At 41.6% G+C, this 19,454-nt stretch overlaps 1 protein-coding gene across 2 annotated transcripts in view; it reads right to left on the minus strand.

Moving 5' to 3' along the window:
* Positions 1–19,454, minus strand: part of rxfp2a (relaxin family peptide receptor 2a) — a 133,387-nt gene that overhangs the window by 14,234 nt on the left and 99,699 nt on the right. For both annotated transcript variants that reach the window (XM_053644953.1, XM_053644954.1), the window contains exon 9: positions 17,725–17,799. In XM_053644953.1, coding sequence (XP_053500928.1) covers positions 17,725–17,799 — 75 coding nt within the window. The remainder of the gene's footprint in view (positions 1–17,724; positions 17,800–19,454) is intronic.

Genomic DNA, 19,454 nt, shown 5'->3' on the forward strand with positions numbered 1-19,454 from the left:
GCTTGTCAGCAGATGGAAGCTTGAAGTGCTCTAAAATCCCCTGGTAGACGGCTGCATTGACTCTCGACTTGAGAAGACACAGTGGACCAAAACCAGCAGATGACATGGCACCCCAAATCATCACTGACTGTCGAACCTTCACACTGGACTTCATGCAACATGAATTCTGTACCTCTCCACTCTTCCTCCAGACTTTGGGACCTTGATTTCCAAATGAAATGCAAAATTTACTTTCATCTTCCCCATGATTGTGGTTGTGTGTACTGAACCAGACTGAGAGATTAAAGGCTCAGGAAACCTTTGCAGGTGTTTTGAGTTAATTAGCTGATTAGAGCTCTTCTCAGGTCGACATTTCTGTATTATAAATTCTTTATTCTAATATTTTGAGATACTGGATTTTTGATTTCCATGAGCTGTAAGCCATAATCATCAAGATTAAAACAAAAAAAAGGCTTGAAATATTTTACTTTATGTGTAATGAATCTAGAATATATGAAAATTCCACTTTTTTAATTAAATTCTGTATTAAAAAATGTACTTTTCCACAATATTCTAATTTTTTGAGATGCACCTGTATATGTATTGATGGTGTAGTATGCTTCTTCTCTTTAATTTGTTTTGTATTGTAATGGTTAATTATCCTTACTCTGATATGACATATACCTTACACGCTTCACCACCATACCACCTTCTTTGGAACACCTGTACACTTCACATTCATGCACTTATCTAATCAGCCAATCATGTGGCAGCAACTTTGATTGTGGCATGGTTATTGGTACCAGACGGGCTGCTTTGAGTATTTCATAAACTGCTGATCTGCTGGGATTTTCTCACACAGCAGTCTCTAGAGTTTACACATAATGGTGTGAAAAATTAAAAACATTGCGTGAGCAACATTTCTGTGGGAAGAAATGCCTTGTTGATAAGGAAAAGAGGAAAAGGGTCAGAGTGGTTTGAGCTTCCAGGAAGGATATAGTAACTCAAGTAATCACTCTTTACAATTGTAGTGAGCAGAAAAGCATCTCAGCATGCACAAAACATCGAACCTTGAGGTGGATGGACTACAACAGCAAAACACCACATTGTGTTCCACTCCTGTCAGCCAAGAACAGGAGTCTGAGGCTGCAGTGGGCACAGACTCACCAAAACTGAACAATTTAAGGAAAAAAAGTCACCTGTTTTTTTTTCCAGTCTTTAGCTGTCCAGTTTTGGCGAGTTGGCACCCATGATAGTCTCAGATTCTCGTATCTGGCTGACAGGAGTGAAACCTGATGTGGTCTTCTGCTGTTGTAGCCCATCCACCTCAAGGTTTGATGTGTTATGCTTTCTGAGATGTTTTTCTGATCACCATGGTTGTAAAGAATGCTTATTTGAGTTAATATAGACTTCCTGTCAGCCTAAACAAGTCTAGTCATTTTAATCTGATCTCTCTCATCGACATCATTTCAAAAATCATTAAAGAATATTTTTTTGTTTTCTTCACCATTCTGCACTGCACTGCTACCACATGATTGGCTGATTAGATAACTGCATGAATGTGCAGGTGTACAGGTGTTCTTAATATAGTGGATGCTGAGTGTATGACAGAAAAAGTCCTAGAAAAAGGTCATCATAAATTTCCATCTCCTTGGATTTCAAATCAGTATGTGACTGCCTGAGAATGGTGGAGTCCCATGCAAGTATCTGCTTGTTCCCTTTCAAAGGTAACTCAACCTTCAGCATGAGCTTCATGCTGTGGGAAGCGCCCTTGCTTTTGACCGGTATCTGAAGTCTGTGTGAAATCATGCCTATTTATTGGCCTGCCGTGGTCAGGTGACATGGCATTTCGCGCATCGCATGATTATAAAATGGTGCCTGTAAACCACGTAATCAGCCTTATTATCTTCAGCAAAGACGGCATTTCGGTCGTTTGTGTGAACCCTCAAACAAAATCTCCTCACTTCCGCTCTGTTTAAAAAAATCTCTTTACTTTTCTGTCCCTTTGAAAAAAAAGAAAAGTATGAGTCAGAGAAAGTTCAGGAAGTGTGTTACACTTTGCTCCCATTTTATTACAGAGGGGGACAGACACACTTTCTATGTGAAGTGTCTGAGGGTGGAGCATGCCACCGCTGCCTTTGAGGGGGCGTATTATTGACTGCGTGTATTGTGAATGCTTTACAATCTGGCAGCTCTGCTCGTGGCTTGCTCTCTTCTTGGCCAAAGGGAGTTGGTTTTGGAGCCTCGCAGATCTGGGCTGGTCACTGCCGAGGCAGCCAGCCGGCTCAGGTCCTGGGGATGCCATATGGATCTGAAGGAGGAGCCTCAGACAAGCACTGTTCTATCTCTTGCTCCGTTTTCCAGGTCTGACTCTCTGCTTCAGGGTTTTGGGTATGGAGAGTCAACCCACCCTCTCAGAAGAGCCAGAGGGGAAAGCCATTGCATTAAAAATGGATAGCAGCTCTCAAGCATATAAAGGGCTGCATGAAGTGATTACTAGGGCTGTAGAGAAGCTGAATTTAGACTGGCCCAGGGAAGAGGAAGTGGCTCGTAGCAAGATGGATGAGCACTATCCTCAGTGAAAATAAATCTTGCTCACACCAGAAAACTAGAAAACTCCCCTTTTTTCCAGAAGTGCATATTGAAATATCGCACTTCTGGGGGAAACCGTACACCAGCCGTATTTATAACCATTTACAACCTCATTTATAACTAGGTGTTTGGCCATCCAGATGATGCCAACACCTGTGAAGACTGGATGATACCAACCTTTAATCATCACAATAACAAGCTCTACGTGTTGCTCTTGGGTTAGCGGTGGACCTGACCTGTTCTGCTCTCTGGGCCTGCCTGGACCGTCCTGGTGCCCTGCTTCTGGAGTTCTCGTCGCTTGGAGGCCAGTCACTGTTGCTGAGGATGACCCCATATGGACAGCCTGGGGACACTTGGAAGCCATAGAGATGGCATTGGTCTGCAATTGATGCGAGCAGTTCTGATGCAGAGTCTTGGGACTGTGGTTGCGGTGATGGTTTTGGACTACAATTGCACAGGCTTTGGTCTCCATTATAAAATTATTTATAATTACACTATCCGGTGTCACCCAGATGAGGATGGGTTCCCTTTTTGAGTCTGGTTCCTTTCAAGGTTTCTTCCTCATATCATCTCAGGGAGTTTTTCCTTGCCACCATTGACTCTGGCTTGCACATTATTGATAAATTTATTGATTTAAAATTTAGATCTGAAATTGATATATTTCTGTAAAGCTGCATTTTAACAATGTCCATTGTGAAAAGCGCTATACAGATAAAACTGAATTGAATTTAATTGAATAATCCAGGGGCAAAGTCAAGGCAGGAAGGGGCAGCAGAGAGAGCTTGAAGATCTCCTACTCGTATGAGAGATGTCAATACCAGCAGAAAAGCTACCTTTAGAGCCAGAAGCTTCTCTGAGGCTGACTCTAAGGGCTGAAATGTGGAGCCTGACAGACCTTCCAGTACCACAGACAGGTCCCAGGAAAGTATGCGTCGTCTGCAGATGGGCCTCAGCCGCCTGACACCATGCATAAACCTCAATGTTAGAGGATGTTGCCCCACAGAGGCTACAGCAATAGGGGCATGGCTGGCTGAAATGGCAGCCATATAGACCCTAATTGTAGAAGGTGATGATATGAGGAAGAAACCTTGAGAGGAACCAGACTCAAAAAGGGAACCCATCCTCATTTGGGTGATAGTGTAATTATAAATAATTCCCTTCCATAACTGTGTGCTTTATGATAAGAGTGCAACGGTGTAATTAGGAAATTCACCGCAGTCTCAACATGAAGTCTATTCCACTGAAATCATGAACTGTCCACTAAAGGAGACCCGAGCGCAAAGTCTGTTTGTGCAATTGTAGTCCAAATCCATCACCGCAACTCCAGTCTCAAGACACTGCACCAGAACTGCCTGCATCAATTGAAGTCCAATGCCATCTCCACGGCTTCTAAGTGTCCCCGGGCTGCCCATATGGGGCTATCCTCAGCAACAGTGCTGTGGTCAGACCCACTGCTATCCCAGGAGTAATACAGAGTTTGTTACTGTGACGATTAGATGTTGGTATCATCCAGTCTTCGCAGGCATTGGCGTCATCTGGAATGTTCGTACAGGCTGGTTCTGAGCTGGAGCTGGAACATTCACTGATTACCTCGTGATGCCCATCCTAGGAACAGGAAGAGGGAACAAATGGAGAAGGATTAGCATAGCTGCTGTTCATTGCATTTCAGGCAGAGATGACCATGTGCATTTATTATCATTTTATCATACATGACTAGAGTACAAGGATATGAGATGTGTTGAATGGTAGGCTAAAGAAATGTGTTTTTAATCTGGATTTAAACTAAGAGAGTGTGTCTGAACCTCAAACATTAGCAGGAAGGCTATTCAAAATTTAGGAGCTAAGTGTGAAAAAGATCTACCTCCTTTAGTAGACTTTGATATCCTTGGTATTATCAAAAGTCCAGAGTTTTGTGACTTTAAAGAGCATGAACGCTTGTAGTGTGATAGAAGATTGGTTAAATACAGGACCTTGGCCGTTTAGGGCTGTATAGCCGAGTAGCAGTATTTTATAATCGATATTCGATTTTTATAATCGAATTTTGGAGGCTTAAACCTGTGATGCTGCTGTTGGTTGTACATTTCCAATTTTATTCCTGATGCTTTCAATTTTCTCAGTGAAGAAATCCATGAAGTCATTACTACTAAAAACTGGGTTGGAATATTCAGTTTGGCAGCATCTTATTATTTGTTAATCTAGATATTGTATTGAATAAAAACCTAGGATTGTTTCGGTTACTTTCTATGAGTTTGCATAGATACTCTGCCCTAGCAGCTTTTAGAAGCTGTCTGTAGCTAGACATATTGTTCTTCCACACAATTTGAAAAACCTCTAGATTAGTTTTTTCCCCCCATTTGCGGTCAAGATTACAAGTTGCTCTCTTGAGAGCATGAGTATGTTGTACCATGGAGAAGGATGTTTCTCTCTAACCTTTTTTAATTTGATAGACGCAAGATTATCTAGAGTGCTAGAGAGCATAGTGCCCATATTGCTAGTCACCATATCAAATTCAGCCATATTTATAGGTACACAGCATAGTTACTTATGAATATATCCGTAGTGGTTGGAATAATAGTTGTACCCATTCAATAATACTGTTCTAAATGGCTAATCTCAGCTACATACAATGTGCATGAAATGAGATAGTGATCTGTGATATCATCACTTTGTGGTAGAATGGTTAACCTCAGTTCCATGAGATACAATAAAATCTAGTGTATAATTGAAGTGATCAGTGGGTCCATTTTGTTTGATACCAAAGGAGATTAGTAGTTCTGTAAAACCAAGTCCTAATGCATCATTTTCATTATCTACGTGAATGTTAAAATCTCCAACAATCAAGGCTTTGTCCATGTTAGCTATTAAGTCTGAAAGGAAATCTGCAAAATCTTTAAAACAATCAATGTAGGGCCCTGGGGGTCTATACACGGTAGCCAGAGCAAGAGATAGCAGGGATTTTTCCCTATACCAAAAAGTGAAACATTAAGCACAATCACTTCAAATGAGTTCTACCTGTGTCCTGTTCTCCAAGTAATATTAAGAGTAATACTGTATATTGTTGCTACAACTAAATTAGCCAAGGCCTTTCTATATCCTAGGTTGGATTATATTCCTAAAGTGCCTATGTCTGCTGCCCAGCCAGTAGTGTTGCAGGCTTTTTGCCGTCCTCCGTTCCTCACACTGGAACAAGAGAAATTGCACTTACTGTGTCCAGTAAGGCTCTCTGTACTTACATCTACTGTTGCTGCTCTGCTTCGGTGGCAACAGTAGAGGTGATGCTCTGTCGAAGCAGCGCATCTCTAATTGGATAGTGGAAACAATGTCTATCACTTATGAGGCAAGCGGTCTTGCTACACCTCTGGGCATAAGGGATCATTCCACTAGGAGGGCACGCCTCCTTGAAGGTTTTATCCAAAAGGACTACCCTTACAGAATGTGTGTGCGCCGGCGGGGTGGTCTATGCCGCATTCCACCCCTTGCAGTGACCCTCAGGCTCTGACCTTTTCGAACAGGCCATACCCTCAGTATGACGGAGTGGGTATTCTCATTCCCACAGCGTGAACGCAACGTTGAGTTTCCTTTGAAAGGGAATGTCTGGGTTACGCATGTAACCCTGTTCCCTGAGAAGGGAATGAGATGTTGCATAGCTTTGTCATACTGGGGCATGCCTGTGAATTGCATTTTCGCTTCAGATAAATACAGACCGATGATGTGGTTTATGGGCATCGTTTTATAATCACGTGACGTGCGAAATGCCATGTTACCTGACCATTGCAGGCCTATATATACAGTATCTCACAAAAGTGAGTACACCCCTCACATTTTTGTAAATATTTGATTATATCTTTTCATGTGACAACACTGAAGAAATGACACTTTGCTACAATATAAAGTAGCGAGTGTACAGCATGTGAAACAGTATAAATTTGCTGTCCCCTCAAAATAACTCAACACACAGCCATTATTGTCTAAACCACTGGCAACAAAAGTGAATACACCTCTAAGTGAAAATGTCCATATTGGGCCCAAAGTGTCAATATTTTGTGTGGCCACCATTATTTTCCAGCCCTGCCTTAACCCTCTTGGGCATGGAGTTCACCAGAGCTTCACAGGTTGACACTGGAGTCCTCTTCCACTCCTCCATGATGACATCACGGAGCTGGTGGATGTTAGAGACCTTGTGCTCCTCCACCTTCCATTTGAGGATGCTCCACAGAGGCTCAATAGGGTTTAGGTCTGGAGACATGCTTGGCCAGTCCATCACCTTCATCCTCAGCTTCTTTAGCAAGGCAGTGGTTGTCTTGGAGGTGTGTTTGGGGTCAGTATCATGCTGGAATACTGTATACTGATCATGCTCTGCTTCAGTATGTGACAATACATGTTAACATTCATGGTTCCCTCAATGAACTGTAGCTCCCCAGTGCCGGCAGCACTCATGCAGCCCCAGACCATGACTCTCCCACCACCATGCTTGACTGTAGGCAAGACACACTTGTCTTTGTACTCCTCACCTGGTTGCCAACACACACGCTTGACACCTTGTGAACCAAATAAGTTTATCTTGGTCTCATCAGACCACAGGACATGGTTCCAGTAATCCATGTCCTTAGTCTGCTTATCTTCAGCAAACTGTTTGCGGGCTTTCTTGTGCATCTTTAGAAGAGATGGGACTTCCCTCTGACAGCCATGCAGTCCAATTTGATGCAGTGTGTGGCGTATAGTCTGAGCACTGACAGGCTGACCCCCCACTCCTTCAACCTCTGCAGCAATGCTGGCAGCACTCATACGTCTATTTCCCAAAGACAACCTCTGGAGATGATGCTGAGCACGTGCACTCAACTTCTTTGGTCGACCATGGCGAGGCCTGTTCTGAGTGGAACCTGTCCTGTTAAACCGCTGTATGGTCTTGGCCACCATGCTGCAGCTCAGTATCAGGGTCTTGGCAATCTTCTTATAGCCTAGGCCATCTTTATGTAGAGCAATAATTCTTTTTTTCAGATCCTCAGAGAGTTCTTTGCCATGAGGTACCATGTTGAACTTCCAGTGACCAGTATGAGGGAGTGTGAGAGCGATGACACCAAATTTAACACACCTGCTCCCCATTCACACCTGAGACCTTGTAACACTAACAAGTCACATGACACCGGGGTGGGAAAATGGCTAATTGGGCCCAATATGGACATTTTCACTTAGGGGTGTATTCACTTTTGTTGCAGGCGGTTTAAACATTAATGGCTGTGTGTTGAGTTATTTTGAGGGGACAGCAAATTTACACTGTTAGACAAGCTGTACACTCACTACTTTACATTGTAGCAAAGTGTCATTTCTTCACTGTTGTCACATGAAAAGATATAATCAAATATTTACAAAAATGTGAGGGGTGTACTCACTTTTGTGAGATACTGTAAGTGTTATTTCACACAGACTTCAGATATTGGTCACGCACGAGGGCGCTTCCCACAATGTGAAGCTCATGCAACATCTCGTTCCCTTCTCAGGGAACAGGGTTACATGCATGACCCAGACATTTTCTTACCTGTTTGCTTACAGACTTTGCAAAGCGGTCATATGAAAATAAAACTAGGCCCTCCGGACTATATCACCTGCAGGGAATTTAGCCAGCGGTGGGCGGAGCACAAACACACAGGAGGCCGTTTTAGTGTTATTCGTGGAGAAATCTTTATTTAAGATGGTCTGTTAGGGGAGTGTGTGTGTGTGTGTATTGAAGTGCGTTCGGGTGGTGAGGATCTCAGCCGCCTGCGGTTACAGCCAGGGGGCAGAGCCTTCACTTGCGTCAGAGTCGTCTGAAACCAAAAAAAAACACAACAGCGATTAGCAGACATGCACTCGTTGCAAAAATCGCCTAAAACACACCAGAGACTTTCGCACATGCACGGAGATATTTCTCTCACCCTTTCGAGTGGAATATCGCCCTTTTATACTCTCCCCTCGCCTGCTCGCCATCTGCATTCCCATGGTGGGTCCCTGCCCGGTGCTGGATCTGAAAAGAGAAATCCTGGAACGAGAGGAACCATCGGGTTACCCTGGCGTTAGTGTCCTTGGCCTTGGACATCCACTGCAGTGGGGCGTGGTCTGTCACCAGGACGAAGTGTCGACCGGCCAGGTAGTATCGTAGCTCCTTGATGGCCCACTTTATCACCAGGGCCTCTCTTTCCACGGCCGCATACTTCCTCTCAGCTGGGGACAACTTTCGACTGATGTAGAAGACTGGGTGTTCCTCTCCGTCGAAGGTCTGCAAGAGAACAGCACCCAGCCCGGTCTCAGAGGCATCTGTATGTACGATGAATGGGAGGGCGAAGTCTGGGTTGCGTAGCACTGGGGCGCTGGTGAGGGCCTCCTTTAGGGCTTGGAACGCCTGTTCTGCCTCCGCAGACCATTTCACCCGGTCCGGCTGGCCCTTCTTCGTAAGGTCTGACGGGGGGAAGCTACAGAGGAGAAGTTAGGCACAAACCTGTGGTAATACCCCGCCAGCCCCAAGAAGGCACGTACCTGTTTCTTTGATGTAGGCCGGGGTAGTCCTTCACTGCCTCGACTGTCTTCGCCTGTGGCTTCAGCATACCCCGGCCAATACAGTAGCCTAGGTACTGTGCCTTGGTCAGCCCTAAGTGGCATTTCTTGGGGTTGGCTGTCAGCCCGGCCTTCCGGAGTTCCTTTAGAACCTCCCCCAGGTGGAACAGGTGATCCGACCAAGTGGAGGAGTGGATGACCATGTCGTCTAGGTAGGCGGCCGCGAACATACGATGGGGTCGCAGGACAATGTCCATCAGCCGCTGGAACGTTGTGGGCGCCCCGTGTAGCCCGAAGGGGAGAACCCGGTACTGCCAGTGACCGGTGGCCGTGCTGAAGGCAGTCTTCGGTCTCGCGTCTGGTGCCAGCACGACTTGCCCGTAGCCTTTCGTTAGGTCCAGGATAGATATGAACCGGGCCCTCCCCAGTCGCGCCACAACGTCGTCCACTTGAGGGAGGGGATAGCTATTGAACTTCAGCTTCCGGAAGTCATTACAAAGCCGCATACTTCCGTCCGGCTTTGGCACGATGATGATGGGGCTGGACCAGGGGCTGTTGGACTCCTCTATGATGTGGCCACTGTCTTACCACTACTCCCGGTTGGGCCTTGATCTCATGTTGGACCAGCTGCGTCATTCCTGGGGAGGTAGAAAACACATCAGAGAATCGGTCCACCAACTCAGTTAGCTCCTGTCTTTGTGTGGGGGTAAGATCTTCCCCCAATTCTGCCAAGGTTCCCTTGCCGTGATCTGTGTCCAGAGCCGCATACACCGATACTACCGGCCCCGGTTCTATCCACTTCTTCAGCAGATTCACGTGGTAGCGTTTTTCCTCTGCTCGCTTACCGGGCTGCTGCAGGCCGTAGTTTATGGTGCCTTTTCGCTGAGGACTGTGTACGGGCCTTGCCACCGGGCCAGGAACTTGCAGAAGCTACTGGGCACAAGTAGGAGCACCCGATTGCCTGGTTAGAACTCCCGAGGCTTCATGGGACAGTTGTACACCCTTTTCTGTTCTTTCTGGGTGGCATGTGCTCTTCATGTGCTCCTGAACTATCGGGGTTACCTGGTCAATCCTCTCTTGCCTCTCCTGCACGTAGTCGATGACCGAGCGGAATTTGAACAGTTGCTCCTCCCACGCTTCACATGCCACGTCCAGCAGTCCTCTCGGTCGCCGTCCGAAGAGGAGCTCGAAGGGGGTGAAGCCCGTGGACACCTGGGGGCACTCCCAGACAGCGAAGAGCACGTAGGGAAGGAGGAGGTCCCAGTTCCTTCATTCCTCATCTACCACCCGGCGTAACATCTGTTTTAGCGTCTGGTTGAATCTCTTGACCAGTTCATCAGTTTGCGGGTGGTAAACAGACGTCTTGAGGTGTTTCACCTGTAACAGCCGACACTGATCAGACATTAGCTTGGACATAAAAGGCGTACCTTGGTTGGTCAGAATGTCCTCTGGGATCCCCACATGATTGAACAGGAGTACCAGTTCTCTGGCAAGAGTTGGCTTTGCATAGTAGTACCGCCTCGGGGTATCAGGTGGCGTAGTCCAAGATGACAAGTATGTACTCGTACAGAGCGGGAGGCAGAAAGTGTTCCCCTGACACACATGCACAGACTAATGTTCAGATTTATTCACAGTCCATTAGTCTACCTGGTCATCTGGGTACTTTTCTTCTCTCGGAAAGCAGCTCCTTTATTGTGACTATCCTCCTGGATGTCTGGGCAAGGTTACTCTAACCAAATACTACACAGGGAAAAAACTCTTACAAGAGTTCTCTGAACAGATAAAGCCATAGCTGTCTCTCTGTCTCTAACTCACACCTGACAATGTAAGGAACAAAAGAAGAGCCAGACATAATGGCCACCTGAGCACTTTCAGTCTTCGACATACCAGACAGAGCTCCATTTTTGCTCACATGTGTGTTTGATTAAAATGGCAACTCAGGCCATGAAACACACAGCCACCAAGTATCCTCTTCTTGAAATTCCAAGAAGCAATGACTACATGACCTGCATTTACCGTGTCCTCAGCTGTAGAGGCTGACATTTAGACAGACATCCTGTGGGACACAGAGCCCACATGCTTCCTTTGGGAATGAGGCAGAAAGTATTAATTACATCTGTCACAAGGCAAATAACTGTTCTGTTCTTATTATGGCTAAACCTTGTTTTCTTTAGGTATACTCTGTGCAGTTCAATTAGCACTTGTTACTGATTAATAGACGACTTCATTTCATTCATAGAAATGAATACTATTGCAAAGTCAAAAGAGAGGCTGGGAAAAGGCAAAAGAGGTTCTCTAGAGTGAGGACATTTTTGGGACCGCAGTTTTTGTTGCTGGCAGTGATAAACTGAATCATTATTTTCCACCACAAACATTTTGTTATGCAATAGTTATAGTGGTGGTAGGAAAAAATGTTTAGTTTCTTACTCACCAACAAAAATGGCAATGATCCATGAGTCAAAATGTTCTTTAGGGGAAAAAAAAAAGATTCATATAAGGTTCATCAATAAAAAGAACGCCCCTGTCATGTCACCTACATTGTCATGGCACCCTATATTTGTTCGGCCAAGACATGTTTTTATCAGATGTGTGTGTGTGTGTGTGTGTGTGTGTGTGTGTGTGTGTGTGTGTTTGTGTGTTTTTTTTAAGCAAAATTAGGCTCATGCAAGCAATTCTCATAGCCTCCACTTCTCTGTGCACACGTACATAAAATTTGTACGTAAAATCATCACACACTTCCATAAAAAGACATTATTAACTAAGTGATCTGATACATTAACAAAATAGCTGAATAAACCCATATTTATTTTAAATATACAAATTGGAATAACATCATAATCCATATTACTTCTAATGTGAAAGCTGTGCCTCCCAGCTCAGTGTGATGCTGTCACAGATTAATACTGATGATTCTGGCTTCAAGGTGTCTGCTAATTCTGTTTTTGGTTATTAAATATACTTATTTTCAGTTTTACAGGCAACCATATGTCATACAGTATCAGCAGCCCTATACAATGCTGTGAAAAGTATTGATTTCTATATCTCATTCTAAATTGTTTCAGAAATTTAAACAAAATTTAAGATAAAACAAAGGCAACCTGAGTAAACACAAAATACAGTTCTTAAATGATAACGTTCTTTATTGAAGCAAAAAAGTTATCCAATACCAACTGAGTGAAAATGTATTTGCCCCCAGAGTTACTAATTCCCCAAATCTATGAAACTGCATTCATAATGGGGTTCAGCTAGACTAGACACAACCAGGCCTGATTACTGCAATCCCTGTTCAATCAAATCAACACTTAAACAGCATTTTTCAACAGCATGAAGTTGGTTAAAAGGTCTTACCCAGTAACACACTATGCCAAAATTTAAATCAATTCCAGAAATGATGAGGAAGAAGCTGATTGAAGTACATCAGTCTGGGAAAAGTTATAAAGCTATTTCAAAGGTTCTGGGACTCCAAAGAACCACAGTGTGAGCCATTATCTCCAAATGGAAAAACAGCACAGTAGTGAACCTTCCGAGAAGTGGCCAATCTTCCAAAATTCCTCCAAGAGCACAGAAACTACTTATCCAGTAAGTCAAAAAAGAGCCAAGGACAACATCAAAAGCCCTACAGGCCTCTGTTGCATCAATAAAGGTCACTGTTCATGACTCCACTATCAGAAAGACACTGGGCAAAAATGGCATCCATGGAAGAGTGGTGAGGCGAAAAACACTGCTATCCCAGAAGAACATTAAGGCTCATCTGAATTTTGCCAAAAAAAACCAAACAAACAAACAACAACAAAAAAAAACACCTTGATGATCTTTAAACATTTTGGGAGAATGTTCTGTGGATTAAGGAGTCGAAAGTGGAACTCTTAGGAAAGCAGGGATCCTCTTACATCTGGCATAAACCAACACAGAATTCCAGAAAAAGAACATCATACCTATGGTCAAGCCTGGTGGTGGAATTGTGATGGTGTGGGGATGCTTTGCTGCTTCAGGGCCTGGGCAACTTGTAATAATTGAGGGAAACATGAATTCTGCTCTCTACCAGAAAATCCTAAAGGAGAATGTCTGGTCTTCAGTCTGTAAAATTGAAACTTAAGCGCAACTGGATTATGCAGTAAGACAATGATCCAAAGCATAGAGGTAAGTCCTAGTCCTAGAAGTAAGTGAAAGACTGATCTTCAGTTAACAGAAGCTTTTGGTTGCAGTTATTGCTGTTAAAGCTTGCACAATAAGATATTGATTTTAAGGGGGCAATTAGTTTTTCAGATTGGTGATAGGTGTTGGATAACATTTAAATAAAAACGACGTGTGTTTATGCAGGTTGCTTTAGTTTTATGTTGCATTTCGTTTAAAGATCTAAAACTATTTACAACCCCATTCCAAAAATGTTGAGACAGTATGGAACATGCTAAAAAACAAACAAAAAGAGTTATTTAAAAATTCAATTTACCCAGTACTATATTGAAAACACATAATTAACACATTATTTGGTGTTTTACTTGAATTTAATTTATTTTTGAAAATATACACTCATTTCAAATCTGATGACTGCAACACACTCCAAAAAAGTTGGAAAGTCGACTGTTTACCATTGTGTAACATCACCTTTTCTTTTAATAACACTTATTAAGCGTTTGGGAACTGAAGAAACCAGTTGGTTAAGTTTAGCAAGCGGAATTTCCACCAATTCATCCATTATGCATTTCTTCAACTGCGCAACTGTACAGGGCCTTCGTTGCCTTATTTTGCACTTCATAATGCATCACACATACACAATCAGAGACAGGTCAGGACTGCAGGCAGGCCATTCTAGCACCCGCAATTGCTGCTTATGCAACCATGCCCTTGTAGTCGGGGCAGAATGTCCTGCTCTGGACGGCAGCATATGTTGCTCCAAAATGTGTACATATCTTTCTGCAATAATGATGCCCTCACAGATGTGCAAGTTATCTATGCCATGGGCATTGACACACCCTGATACCATGACAGACGCTGGCTTTTGGACTTGACGCTGATAACAGCTCAGATGGTCCTTTCCTCTTTGGCCTGGAGAACACAACGGCCATTTTGTCCAAAAACTATTTGAAATGTTGACTCATCAGACCACAAAACACGATTCCACTGTGCTATCATCTCAGATGAGACCAAGCCCAGAGAAGTCGGCGGTGCTTCTGGACAGTGTTGATGTATGGCTTCTGCTTTGCATAGTAAAGCCTTACCTTGCATCTGTGGTGTTGACTGACAAAGGTTTACCAAAGTATTCCTGAGCCCATCTCAGGATATCCATTACAGAATCATGACGGTTTTTAAGACAGTGACGTCTGAGGGATCGGAGATCACACGCATTCAGAAATCAGCCTTGCACTTTACGCACCAAGATTTGTCCAGATTCCTTCAATCATTTAATTATATTGTGCACTGTAGAAGGTGAAATGCCCAAAATCCTACCGATTTGTCTTTGGGGAATGTTGTACTCAAAGTGTTGGATTATTTGCATCTGATACCTCTGTTGGCAGATTGTCAAGCCTTGTCGTTGGCTCATTTCCCTCAATTCCCCCTCGCTTTAAAATCGCTTATGAATGCCCATGCAGCCATGCACATTTCACTTAAGCTTTTGAATTAGAGGCAATTTGGGGGCATCAATTGCTTGAATGGTTGGTTCATTATTATACTTAATGAACATGATAAATGAAATCTGACTCCTGCTGATCTGTGTTGTGACTCTGTATCATTCGGCTCATGCTGAATTGAGCAGACGCGTTCAGTTTTTAATTGGACTGTCCATTCTCTAACTGAACAAAATGATTATTATTACTATAAAAAAGCAAAAGGACAGTGGGGGCAGTGTCACGGTGGGCAAGTGATGTAATCGGTGTGCAGACGAACACCGTGCAACTCCGGTAACACAGACTATTGCAGCAAGCCTAGTTTACCATCAAAAAACTATGCAGTTGATTAGGTAAAACATCAAATACCTTGTGTTTATTTATTTTTTGTTTAAATACAAGTCAAAGTACATTTACAAATCACTCCTCTTTGTTTTCATTAGCTTTTCCATACTGTCCCAATTTTTTCGGAATTGTGGTTGTAGAATGAGATATACACAAAAACCGAAGAAATCGAATACGTTTTCACAGCACTGCATGTAAATCTATTTTAGATTTCTCAGCAACTCAATATGATTTCAATCAAGTGTGTAATTATTTGAGACCTCCAGCTTGCACAATGCTAAACTCGAGGCAATTCCCATTCCTTACTTGACACCAAACCTCTTGGTTGATTGATTACATGTATGCAACAAAAAGGCGAAATTGTGTGAGTTACCTCTCAGGTTCCATGAAATCACACTTTTCTCACACTAATGAATTAGACAAATGTAGTGGATGAAATAAAAGCCATTCAATAAATCAAATGGCTGCTATTAAATAAGCAAATGAAGACAACATATTCTATTCTTACGGAATGTTTTGTTTCTACTTAGGTTTTTCCTTAAGACTCACTATAGCTGGTACTGAGAACAAACTGTCAGTGAGTATGATATAGCTTTGCACTATGTTCCAACTCAAATCAAGTAACCTACATGCCATTTTGCCATTTTCTTCTGCCATTGCTTTTGGTCATATTACTGCTTGGCAGGGAGAGAACCTGAGCTCCCTCCATGTAAAATAAAACAAAAATCAAGTAGAACAACACAAAGCACCTTACACTGTAGATCTGAGCCAGTTCCCGTAGCTCACACTGCCAAGCTCTTTTAACATAATTATACAGCATACAAAGTTGTAGAAAGCTCCCTGCAATATATAATTATACTTTCTGCAAGTGTGAAGAGAACACTTCTCTCCCCTCTCTAAAAATACAAATCAGCATCTTAACATTCAGAGAACATGTCACAGTGCTACTGATGGCTTTAACACAAACATGAGGTTTCAGACATAACCGGGATGTGCAAATTAAAGAGAACATTATGGGTACTAGCTAAAATGTTTTTTATTCCAGCATGTCATATAGAGTGTGTGCCCTGAAAGCAAATCACATCAATTTGGCTATATTTTATGGTATGTACTGTTAGTCATCAATAGTCAATATCCTGGTTTCATAGTATGATACACAAGCTGGTGGTGAAAATCAGAGGAAAAATTATTATGAAATCTACATAAAAAAAAGTTTGGACATCCTTGTATAAATAAAAAGAAACAAAAAGTTCCCTAATTGTTCTTCTTTCTTAGAATGACATTTTGAGAATGCATTTAAAATCTCTTACAGTATCAGAATTGATATACTTTCCAATATAAGCTGAAAGTGAGAATGGCTGTAAGGAAATGCAGCAAACCTTATTTCGTTTTCTTCTGGTCAACAATGCCATGATCTTTTGTGCATTTATGCTTAACTGCTGCTCACTTCTGGTGTAAAATTTTAGCAGTGCAGAGCTTACAAACTGCAGTTTTGTCATCATTCCACACAAGAGACATCATCTGTACACACAGTACGAAATCAATGTATTTTCCCGCCCTCTTTTGATTTATAGGATATAATCGGCCCTGATCATCGGATGTTTTGAAACTATCGGCCGATAGCGTGAAAAATAGCCTTTATCGGCCGATACATCGGTGCATCTCATATGTGTGTGTTTGTTTATATATATATATATATATATATATATATATATATATATATATATATATATATATATATATATAAGTACATTGAGAACTGGGGGATGTAAACTTTTGAACAGGATGATGGATGATGGGAGACATGTAAATACCTTATTTAGCTTCTGAAGAGAAGTACTAAAGTACTAAAGATCTTTAAACAAAATAATAACAATTTAAACAGATCATCCTGTTCAAGGGTTTACATCCCCCTGGGTATTAATGTATCATGTTACCTTCTTGAGTATCAGTGAATGTTTGCACCTTATGTAATAGTTGTGTACGAGTCCCTCAGTTGTCCTCAGTGTGAAATGATGGATCTCAACATCATATAGCCACTGTTGGAAAGGGGTCAAATATGCAGAATATGCTGGAAAAGCAAAGAATGTGCAAGACTTGGAGGATTTTTCTGAAGAACAGTGGGCAGTTTAACTGCTCAGGACAAACAAGGGACTCATGAACAACTATCACAAAACAAAAAAAAACAGTTGTGGATCATCCAGGTAATGACACACAGTATTAAGAATCAAGGGTATGTAAACTTTTGAACGTGGTAATTTTTTATAAATTGAGCTATCGTTTTGTCTTATGGACTATATGTAAACATCTGTTATGTGAAATAGCTTATTCAGGACAGTACTAAATAAAAAATAACATAGGATTTTTATGATCAGTGCTATTTTGTTAAAAGTATTAAGATTTTGCAGATTCTACAGGGGGTATGAAACCTTTTGGGCACAATTGTATTATATATATATATATATATATATATATATATATATATATATATATATATATATATATATATATATATATATATATACACACACACACACACACACACACACACACACACACACACACATATACATACATACATACACACACACACACACACACACACTTCAAAATAAGAATGGTGAAGGTGGTCAGTAGACAGGAAGATGGGCTTGTTGTGGATTATACTACTCACAGCCAGCTGAGCAGAGGCATGTAGTTACAAAGGCTCAGTTCAGACAGCTGTACCAGGGATGTGTTCACCAGGGACCTATGAGAAACACACATATTAAATCAATATATATATATATATATATATATATATATATATATATATATATATATATATAAAATCAATCTACTTCAGCCATTGCAGAAAAAAACACTGAATATATTCTCCTGTAGACTATTTGCAGATTGTCCTATAGAGTATATTTTCACACGATTTCACACACTTAAACTCCCATCCATCACATCCAAGACCGCTAAATAAAGAAAACACTTCTAACAAGCTGTTATGGCCTGTGCCTTGAGTGTGTTTCTTCTCCTACATGTGACGTCATGACTCTGCTATTCTCTTTACGAGTCTCATTGTTTAGGTCTGCCCCTGTGCACCTGCATATGCATTGCTGATTAAGTCTATTAATGATGCTGATGCAGGGCATGGAAGGAGAGAGATGATTAACCAGCAAACAAGTTTTGTTTTCCTTTTCTTTATGTTCTTTCTTAAATGCAGTTATTGTTAATTTTGGTTGCTTCTATATTTTGGAGTTGTCCTATTGTTGTTGTTGTAGTCTTTTTGTTAATTATTTTAGAAACATTTTTGTTCTTTTTCCCTTGTCATGATGCATGTTTTTTCAATTATCCTTCATGTACTGGATAATTTTGTTAGTTAATAAATGTTTACGCATAGTAGTTTGGTTTCACGTGTCCTACTTTATGTTACGTTCCCATTCCTGCCGAATTTAAAATAGAGGTTTGTAACATAAGCTGATAATTGTAGAAATGCAGAAATGATTATATCTTTCAAAACAGTCAGTGAGCAATCACACACTGATGCCAGGCTTAAGATCTAGCTTCTGCTGAACATTATTCCAAGCATTTCATGCAATCCTTCCTGTTTTCTATTAAATAAGCAGCAAATAAGAAGCATTTTTGTCAGAACACCTGAAAAATGACACCACGGGTTTACTGCTGGGGAAAAAAACCCAACAACAAAGCACATTTTCAAGCAAAAGCAGCACTGGAAGCAAAACAAATCGGTGAAAAGAGACAAGGAAATAAATAACAGAGCTATATCCACGAGGACACTTGTGTGTGCCCTGAGATTTCAGCTAGTCCATTCAGCAATGAGTTCACTGAAGATAAATTAAAACATAAGAGTAAGCCATAGTTTATATATATATATATATATATATATATATATATATATATACATACACACACACACACACACACACACACAATACACAATAAGCCAGCGGCAGGGAAAGTGCAGGTAGAGATGACAGTAGATATGTTAAAAGAAAGGGAAAATAATATATAAATGCACATTTGTGAGGGATGCAAGACTTAACTAGTTACAATAACTGTTATTCATACAGGTTTACATATATTAATAATCACTGAACAGAAATAAAAATAGAAGCGCAATAGTGCACATGCAGCCAGTGGAACATCAACTTTAGTGATGTTACGTTGTCAGAACCAATTAAGTACCTAAATATTAATGTGTATAGTTTTTTTTTTTTTGATTTATTTATTTATTTTTTTAAAATATAGAATATGCTGCAGTAGTTTGAGTATGGTTTGTTCTTTGTTTGGGGGGATTGGGTGGTGGGCCTTGTGGAGAAAATAGTTTGAATATGTCTGTTCTAACAGAAAAGGTGACTATATAAAAAAAGAACTGTAGTGGTGTCTGATGGA

This window comes from Ictalurus furcatus, chromosome 16, assembly GCF_023375685.1.
Source record: "Ictalurus furcatus strain D&B chromosome 16, Billie_1.0, whole genome shotgun sequence".
Classification (NCBI taxonomy): domain Eukaryota; kingdom Metazoa; phylum Chordata; class Actinopteri; order Siluriformes; family Ictaluridae; genus Ictalurus; species Ictalurus furcatus.